This window comes from Erpetoichthys calabaricus, chromosome 12 (genome assembly GCF_900747795.2).
Source record: "Erpetoichthys calabaricus chromosome 12, fErpCal1.3, whole genome shotgun sequence".
Lineage (NCBI taxonomy): Eukaryota > Metazoa > Chordata > Cladistia > Polypteriformes > Polypteridae > Erpetoichthys > Erpetoichthys calabaricus.
The window spans coordinates 133,853,424-133,862,832 of record NC_041405.2 but is presented as its reverse complement, the minus strand read 5'-3'; the positions used below and the strand labels follow the sequence as shown (position 1 = coordinate 133,862,832).

At 39.7% G+C, this 9,409-nt stretch overlaps 1 protein-coding gene across 1 annotated transcript; it reads right to left on the bottom strand.

The window, feature by feature from the left end:
• Positions 1-3,612: 3,612 nt before the first annotated feature.
• On the bottom strand, positions 3,613-9,204 carry polr2eb (RNA polymerase II, I and III subunit E, b). The gene is made up of 7 exons (XM_028816272.2): positions 9,014-9,204; positions 8,700-8,874; positions 8,185-8,300; positions 7,471-7,551; positions 6,207-6,265; positions 4,510-4,588; positions 3,613-3,877 (listed from the first exon to the last, which is right to left on the bottom strand). Exons 1-7 carry the CDS (start codon positions 9,068-9,070, stop codon positions 3,812-3,814), a joined length of 633 nt encoding a protein of 210 aa, XP_028672105.1. The 5' UTR covers positions 9,071-9,204; the 3' UTR covers positions 3,613-3,811.
• Between the last annotated feature and the right edge of the window lie 205 nt (positions 9,205-9,409).

Genomic DNA, 9,409 nt, shown 5'->3' with positions numbered 1-9,409 from the left:
TTTCGACTCATGTCCTCTCTGCATCCAAAAAAGGAGCAATTTTAAAGTTCTAGGTACAAAGTAACAATATCTTATGTGAGGGACAAACCAGCATCCCAGCTGAGATGGATCCTGCTCCCTTGGCTGGCTGGGAGGTCCTGATAAAGGAAGGTCAGTGAGGGGGTGGTGATATTCCCCTTCTGTGCCAGGATGTGGATAAGGAAGGACACTTCAGCAGCAAAGGTGGGACAGCGATTGGGATTGAGAGGCTGGAAGGACAGGACAGTTGGTGACTGCCTGATATGGACAGAGTGTTCCCCCATACACTGGGTGGGAGAATCCTATCTGGTGAGCCCCGGTATGGATAACTGCAGGGCAGATTGGGAATTGTGGTACCATGGGGCTGCCGTGTCAGGTTCTGTGGGGGGCACACCAGGGTCAGTAGACATATATTGACTCTCTAAGGACCATTGTAGTCCTGCTTAACCTGAAAGCACTTCCCAGAGGCAATAGCTTGAGCACTGGAAGTACTCCCAGGTCAGGAGCAATGGACTTCTCCAAGTTCAACAACCACCACAACTGCCAAGTGTTTATATGCACTTAGAAAAGAAGTTCTGTTCTTTTAAAAACCACCTGCAATCCCCAGACGATCAGAATCTGTACTATGGGGAATAACAATGGTCCTGGCATTTTGTTGGGGGATGTTTGTTTTGCTTTTCACATTAAATTACTGGTACATGTTGAGAGTTCTGCGGTGGGCTGGCGCCCTGCCTGGGGTTTGTTTCCTGCCTTGCGCCTTGTGTTGGCTTGGATTGGCTCCAGCGGACCCCCGTGACCCTGTAGTTGGGATATAGTGGGTTGGATAATGGATGGATGGACGTTGAGAGTTAATGAGGGAAATAAAACAAATATTTCTACCTTTAATGTTACTTTGATAATGAATTCCACTACTGCAGTAAATGAAAACGGTCAAGAATGACTGTACCAAAACATGTCTTATGTGCCATCATGAAAAGCCAAGAATCGGTCTCCCTCCAAAAAGGAAGATGCCTCCTGTTGCAGTCAAAGTATATTCATAACTCAATGGCAGTTTTTTCTGTAAACCTTACACACTGCTGGACACACCTCCCATTAGTTGTAAACCCATGAATCAAGTGACCCCTCAAATCTCACCTAATCCTTTATTGTTCCATTATCACCATCTTGTTTTCTTTCTCCACTCCGCATCCTTCCATAGGAAGACCGGATACAACCACAGACCCTCACAGTCAGAAGAGAGTGCCCATCCTCTTTACATCCACACAGCATCTGCTAGGGCAGGGGTTCCCAAACTTTGTCCTGGGGAGCCCACTGAGGCTGCAGGATTTCTTACAACCAACTTTGGCTTTTAATTGGACTCCTAGCCTAATTAAGTGAGCAATTACTTCCTAGTTGCTGTGTTTTGGGGTCAATAAAGAAATTACAAAATCAAGAATGTTAATACATTCTAATACAAATTAAGCAGTTATATGTGGATAATGTATTTCCTGATTTCCATTCTGCCTTTCCATTATTGACTAATTAGTTGGTCGGACACTGAAGCAGTTACAGCCTTTCATCATTCAGTGTTGTTTTCCCAGGTGTCATTATTAAGATACAATGAAGGACACCAACTATACAGAATAAGGGGAAATAATAGGAAAACAACAAAAAGAGTTAAGTATTTAAAGCTATAGCAAAAATAGAAATATTTCTAATACAGTATAATGTACAAATCATATTGCTGTACTTTTCAAATTGCAGAGTAAGAGGGGAAAAAGACCAGCTAACTAAATTAGATCAATTATCACTTATTGTGAACCTGCAGTGAGTATATAGCCATGGTAGTGGGGTAGGTTTTCAACTTTTCTTGTTCACCCTTGAACTACTCGGAACGTACAGTAAGTAGGATACCATAAGTTTACAATTGTCATTTCACACATGCACCTAAACATTCTCAGATCCACTAAAGCCAATTCAAGGTCACAAGGGGGCTGCAGCATATCCTGGTAAAAATGGTCAAAAGGGCAGGAAGCAACCCAGGACAGTGTGCCAACGCATATCTGGGCACATCAATCCACACTTCTGTCAATTGTGGCGGACGTCCCTGTGATGGAAGGATGGGGGAAGGCAGCTTTTTCAGGACACTGCCTCCCCCAAAATGCTAGATGCCAGCTCCCCTGCTGTGTAGCGGTGCCTCGGATTCCCACAGGGCATCCTGGTACTTGGAATCCGGTTTCTAAGCCCTGTTGGGTGCTGTCAGGGGGAGCTGTGATTTACCTTGCAGCCTGGAAGTGCTTGGAAGTCATGAGGATGGAAGCCCCACAGTACTTCTGCGCTGATTAAAGACCTGGGATTCTCCAACCAACCCAGAAGTGCTGGTAAGTCACAGGAGCAGAAGCACTTCTGGGTCAAGGACTATATAAAGAACTGTTGGAAACCCCACCAAACAAACCATAGTTAGGAGGGAGTGAGACAGAGTTTGCTGGGAGGTTATGAGGAGAATTTAGTGATTAGTTGTGCTGATTTTTTGCTGTTTATTGTGGTGGAGGTGTGTTGGGGCCCAATACAAAGAAGAAGAAAGAAAATTTCTTGGTGATTTTATCCCATGTCCTGCATATTGTCTGTTGTGTAAAGGTGGGCAACAGTGACACCTAGCGTCCACTTTGTGACACAATTTACAAACACCCATTAAACCAGTGTTTCCCAACCTTGGTCCTGCGGCCCCCCCTGTGGCTGCACGTTTTTTTCCCCCCAACCAGCTTCTGTTTTTAATTGGACTCCTGGGCTAATTAAGTGAACTGTTATGTCCGAAGTTCTGTGTGTGGAGAACAATATAGAAATAAGAAAACTAAGTTTGGTAAAAAAAAAAATTATATATATGTTGCATAGTTTACTGTCAAATAATGCAAAGAGTACACGACACGTGTTTCGCGCCTCATCAGGCGTACACACTCTACTGCTCCCCTCACAGGGATCAAACCTCAGACGTCAGCGTCAGAGACGAAGCCCCTTTACGCTGTGCCACAGCGTGTGGTTCGTTTATTTGACAGCCTGTAGGTCCTGATTAATTACATTCATTGCATTCATAGTCAGAAATATAATCAGGCCGGGATTCAAAGTGTCTTAAAAATGTAAAAATTCTACATTCAGAAAAGCACAGCAGCATGATAAGAAAAAGAATACCAGCTAATTAAATGAGATCAGTGTTGTCACCGATTAGGAATCTGGTTGGAACAAAAACCTGCAGCCACAGGGGGTCCCCAGGACCGAGGTTGGGAAACACTACTTTGAACTAACCTGCAGTTCTTTAAGGATGAAGGGGAGTACAGGAGCAACTGAAAGAAACCCCTATGGAGACCCAAGAAGAATATAAAAATGCCACAAATAATAGACATGGAATTCATACCCAGAATGCTGAACCTGCAAGACATCAGCCCTAAGCACTCCACGATGATGTGGACCATTTTTAGCATTTGATTACACAAGCTGTATTCCCCAGGTGAGTTTGCCAAACCCTCCTAATAGGACCCAGTCCAATTTTCTCCTCACATCCAAATATCTCAAAATGAATTAAGTTTTTTTTTATATCATAAAACATTTTTATTAAAAAAAAAAACAAACACACAAAATAAATAAATGCAGCCCAGGCAGCTATGATGCTGTATACTTTAGTTATAAAACTAACCAAAATATCATCAACCGTGACTTACAGCTCATATTAATCTCATCTAATAGAGCTTAGAAAATTCCAAAATGTGCTTGTCCAGGTGCTGCCCTTCACACATTACAACTGCCATATTCAGTTCAGAGCCTACTGCACAAGTCTGTAAGTTATATACCTCCCAGCAGTCTCACTCGGTCGAATGATTTTCACAACCTGAAAAAGAGAAAGAGCAGGAAAAAAAAACTGAGGTAGTCAGTCATTGTCCAACCCGCTATAACCTGAAGTTAAAACACTCAAAGTAATGAATGTCAAGGAAAAGTATAGAAGTTTGAAACTCGTTTGGCAAATGTAATAAATGTGCTTAGAATCACTTGAAATTAAGCCAATATATGACAAAATCAAATATGAAAATTTGTTTTTGGTGTGCCTCTGAGCCATATCATATCACTAAAACAGCAAGACAATCGATATTTTAAGCCACAGTCACGTTTCTCAAACCAAAAGTTTTAAGTCGCATCCTAAAACTTTCACTATAAATATAATGTAATAAGCCAGTACTCGTGGCTATTAGAAATGCTTAAGGTAAGGCCTATTTCCTATAAATATGCCTATGGCTTTAACCTCACTATAGGAAATGTAAAACCTGAGGTCAGGTTTCTAGTATTATATAAACCCATAAAACAAATAAGAGACTGATGTGGAATAATTTTTACTCCCTGATCATTAAATAAAATCCACCTAGAAATAAAAAGAGGAAGAAAGCAAACTTCACATAATCTCCCTACCTTACCAAAGACGGTGTAGAGAAACTTATCAAACAACCCCCAGCCCCTCCAAAAACATACCTGTCCTCTTTTTAGCCCAAAGTATCGGGCAACAGGATCTCCAGCCTGAATTCGAGGAAGCTGACTCTCTTTGAGCTTGCTGTACTTGAAGTCAAGGATAATCAATAGCTTACAAAATTCAGTGAGACTTTGAGCACAATAAAAAAGTATACAGTCTTGGGTTAGCAGTGCTTTTGGCTTTGGAAAGGATACCTAAAAACATTATTTTTAATGCTTCTTATCTGGGCAGTAAGTGATCATTTGCTTTGAAAAATACCAAGTAACAAGAAGTCCATGTGGCTTTCAAAAACCCCACTGATATTTAGTAAGTCAGCTAGAACACCATCAGTTTGGTTTTCAAACTTGTCCATGATGCACCACAGTGATTCCATTTCTTAAGTTCCACCAACAACATCCCTTATTCAGTTTCATAAGTTAGTGACTAGCTGAACCAGGTGTGTTAATGGTACAATTTAACAAATAAATGGGTGTACTGGATGATAACCAGACACACTGTGGTACCTCAATGAGATGATTGAAAATATCCAAACTAACAAAGCATCTCCTGTGGTGTGGCCCAGGGACCCAAGGAAAAAAAAAAAAAAGTTAAATTACAAAGAGGTCCGCTAAATCTCTAGGCGTCAATGGACACTGCCAGACTCAATCACTCTGCACGAATGCCCTGCAACTGTAAAACCTCTGTGTACATTGAAAGCAATTTCCAATTCTCAAGCTTAGTGGGCTACATGAAGTAACGTATATTCATGCTGTCCAGCTAGCTTAATCCCTACTCATATAGCACAGGGAAGTGAGTAGGGTTCAGGCAGAACATTTCTCTTTAATACTTGGCCTCAACATTTTTTGTGCATGCTAAAGATGTTTTTGTATTGTATACTAGCTTATTTGAGTGCATAGTGTAAAGTGCTGCCTGGCTCTTTTCATCAAATGACATTTGATCCCAGTACATTAATGTATTCAACATTCTTTACATTTGGAAACATATAATTAACTCAGGCGTTGCAAATGTTAAAAAAATAAATACATAAAATCAGATTTACCGAATACCAGAGATGTGCAGAAAGCCTTTATTTCATTAGCTCACCCTTTTATTTTAACCTATTGCTTTTGATTTAATGGCTTAGTAAATCTTGTGATCTCTAAGCTGGTGTGTTCTTTGTTACACACAGTAAACTACTATGATTTAGAATTAGGTTACTCTAGAAGGTATCCACAGCTAACTTGGACATCTCTATGTTAAAGTCAAAGATACAAAACAAGAACATAACCAGTAACAGTATGCTTCAACTGAGACAGGACATGGCATCGTGTTTACTGCTGGTTCTCAGCTCCACTGACCAGGGTTCAAATCTCAGCCTGATCACTGCCAGTGTAGTTTTGGCAGGGTCTCACGGTGTTAACTTAAGGTTTTTTTCTGGAATTTTGGTTTCAAGTCACATTCCAAAAACAAGCCTTTTATGTTATTTTCTCGGGTGCCTGGTGCCCCATAGGTTACATTATAAAATGCCAGAATCAACAATGCTTTTAAAAAAAATTACAGTAAGCAGTTAACTTTAGAACAAAATTTTGAATGGCAAATGCATATATATCATGTTTGTGAGGAAATGACTTTAACTTGAAAAAAATACCTTATCCTTTAAATAACAAATTTTAGACACAACATTGTCACCTAGTAAATTTTGATATTAAAAAAAGGATACTATCGTGCTAACAACTCAGTGACTTCCTCTTTGGTCATTACAATATGCTCGGGAACAAGCTGGAAAGAGAAAAAAAACAAGACTATTGTTTTGTAGACTAGAAAAATGGAAACAGTATAAAAAAAAAAAAATCATTGGTACATCCACACGATTTTAACAAGTTCAACACAGTCATGTAAGAATGCAACAAAACCAATTCCTTTCAGATCACCTGTGAGATTGTTTAAGCAAAATTCTGAAACCATGACTTTAAATTGGAATGGTCTGTAGTTGAACACTATGACCAGCAGTACTTGATTACTTGTGTAGTATTCACGATTATAGTTTTAAATAAAAAAGGACATGAATGGGGATCTCTAAAGAGAACTTTCTCAAACTATGTAGTATAAAACCTCAAATATAGCCTTGTAAGTCTGACTACAGACAAGATGTGCTTGTTCCACACATTACATGAAGGTTGTGCTTATATATATGAGGTGAGACACAAATAACCAGACTGGGCTTGGGGCTTTCCTGGAAAACCATCTGGAGGTCAGTCAGACGTGAATCATAGAACTATATCCCCTCCTACATGCCCTCTCAAACCGCTGAACAGCTAGGTATATCCTGTGAATTGCCCACTCAGTATTTGCACAACAATCACTACACGAGTTGCCACAATAATGTTGGGTTTAAAAAAAAAAAAAAAAAAATCAAACAGCAAATCAACATACAATTTCTTGCGTAAAGCAGTTTTTGACTGACAAACATTCCTGTCCTTGATCATTCTCCCTATTCACCCGATTTAGCTCCCTGGGATTTTTATTTGTTCCCGAAAATCAAAAGTGACAAACACATTTTTCTTCAGTGAATAAAGTGAAGACAAAACGGCAAGCCTGTTGAAACAGCCACAAGCAAGAAGACTTCCAGCACTGTTTCGATCAATGGAAGATACACTGCTCCATACGTAAGATGACAATGTTTAGAATGCTGTAATTCATCAATATATATATACAGTATATATATATATATATATTTTTTTACCATTCCGGTTATTTTTGTCTCATCTCGTATACACACACACACACACATACATATATACATATATATATATATATATATATATATATATATTATTAAAAATACACATATATACAGTGAGTATCTGACAGGCTTTAGCTCTCCAATAACACAGAGAACATAGTACAACATTTCACAAGAAAGAGATAAAACTGGACTTTGGGAGTACCTCTTCAACTATATATATATCATTTTTTTTTTTTACCTCATGTTCAGTAATGTTGATAAGAAGCTCCTGCTGTAGAAATTGCTCCAAAATGTATTTGGGTGCCATGTCCACCAGTGACTGTGGAGGAACAATCATAAAAGAAGGCATTTAACAATCTGATTGAAAAACTCATGTGGTGAAAAGCAAACACATTCAATAACAAACCACTCCTCACATATCAACATTCTACAGATATATGAATTAAAAACAATGTGAACAAATAAGGTTATAATGTTGTCTCTGTCTTTAGTAATGGTCTAGAGCAATTGTCATGAAGGCTTCAAAAATTTAAAAACTAATAATAAATGTCCAAAAAAAAAAAAAAAAAAGAGAGAGAATGCAACAAAGCCACACTTGTATTTCTGGGATTTACAGTAGGTTCAACAGTTGCCTACAATCACAAAATGATTACATGCAGGGACAACATGGTGGCGCAGTGGTAACGCAGCTGCCTCGAAGTACACAGACCAGGATTTGTGTCCACACCAGTTTCCCCCCACCATCTAAAGACATACAGGTTAGGTGGAGTGGGATACTAATTGGCTCTAGTGTGTGTCTTCACCCTGAGATCAACTGATACTTTGTCCAGGGATTGTCCCTGCCTTGTACCCTAAGCTCACAGGGACAGGCTAAATAAAGCAGGTATAGAAGTGGATGGATAAATTATTATTATTATTTTTTTTAAGTTCATGAAAAATGCAAATAAAGCACCTGTTTGGCGGAAGGCGTCATTCCCATCTGCACCACAATGATGGCACGAGTGATGTTCTCCTCTTGCATGCGTTGACAGTACATCTTAATGGTTTTGATGCCAACCTTTGGTTCCTCTGTAAAAGACGTTTAGTACTTAATAAAAACTGAGGAAAACAAAATTGCGTTTACGCTGAAATTGATATTAAGAAAGTTTACTCAACAGTCCTGGCAAATGTACACTATAAAATGGCAGGAAAAGTAAAGAGTAACAGTTAATCATCATTTCATACTGCACGGCCTTTTAAGTCCTTTCCCATACCAAAGTGAGGTCTCACCATTACCTACAACTCAGGACTCTCTGGATACATAATATATTCAATCTTCACGGGTTAAACTGCATGCTGTATCATTATATTACGTCTCCGGGTTTCATTCTGACAACTTTCATTACTAAGCGTGGTGACAGAGGACATTTTGGAACTTTTTGTCAAATGCCATGCTGTCCAACACGGCTTGATGGAAAAAAGACTCACCAGGAAAGAACACAAACATCTGATCAGTGGGGTCGTCATTGTGTGCTACCAATACTGTCAGATCCGTGCGCCTTGGGTGGCCTTCGCTTGGCTTATTTCCAAATTGCATCTTGAACTCATCCAACGTCTGATCCAACTCATCCTGAGTGACAAGGTAGCCACGGTCGTGGCACAGCTACAGAGTCCACCGGCGTTGAAAACAAATAAAGGTTAAAAAGAGAAAGACAAGAAAGTAAGCCATCTTCACGTATACGTGCTCCCCACCCCCACTCCTTAAGATCCGGAACCACGCTTCAAGTGAACGAGATGCTCACCTGCATAATTGTCTTTCGAATCTTCCACAACCTGTATGTTTCTTCTTCATCATCCATCTCTGGGAACTTGAGGAGAAGAAATAGAAAAGAACCGACTGTTAAACTTAAGGAAGCACACCACTAACCAAGCGCGTTTCCAGCTTCCTCGGCGGGCGCGTACACAATCACGTGGCTACATTTAGTACCGCCTTCTTTCCACATGGAACTCTGGGAAATGTCACGTGGACCTTGTCGCCCTCAAATTCAATTTAACTGAGCTTTATTGACACAAAGTGACAGCATTCATTTAAAGTAGTGATTCCCTAGTTCAGTCTGAAAAAAAAAACTGTGGCTGCAATATACCATCTCAGCCTGTTTCAAAACCAATCAGTCAGTCACTTTGCCTCGAATTAATTT

Coding starts and splice junctions, on each gene's coding strand:
- polr2eb (XM_028816272.2), bottom strand. CDS start 9,070: ATGGATGATGAAGAAGAAACATACAGGTTGTGGAAGATTCGAAAGACA. Junction 8,875..9,013: donor TTCGAAAGACAATTATGCAG/GTGAGCATCTCG, acceptor TGGACTCTGTAG/CTGTGCCACGACCGTGGCTA. Junction 7,552..8,184: donor TGACGCCTTCCGCCAAACAG/GTGCTTTATTTG, acceptor GTTCCTCCACAG/TCACTGGTGGACATGGCACC.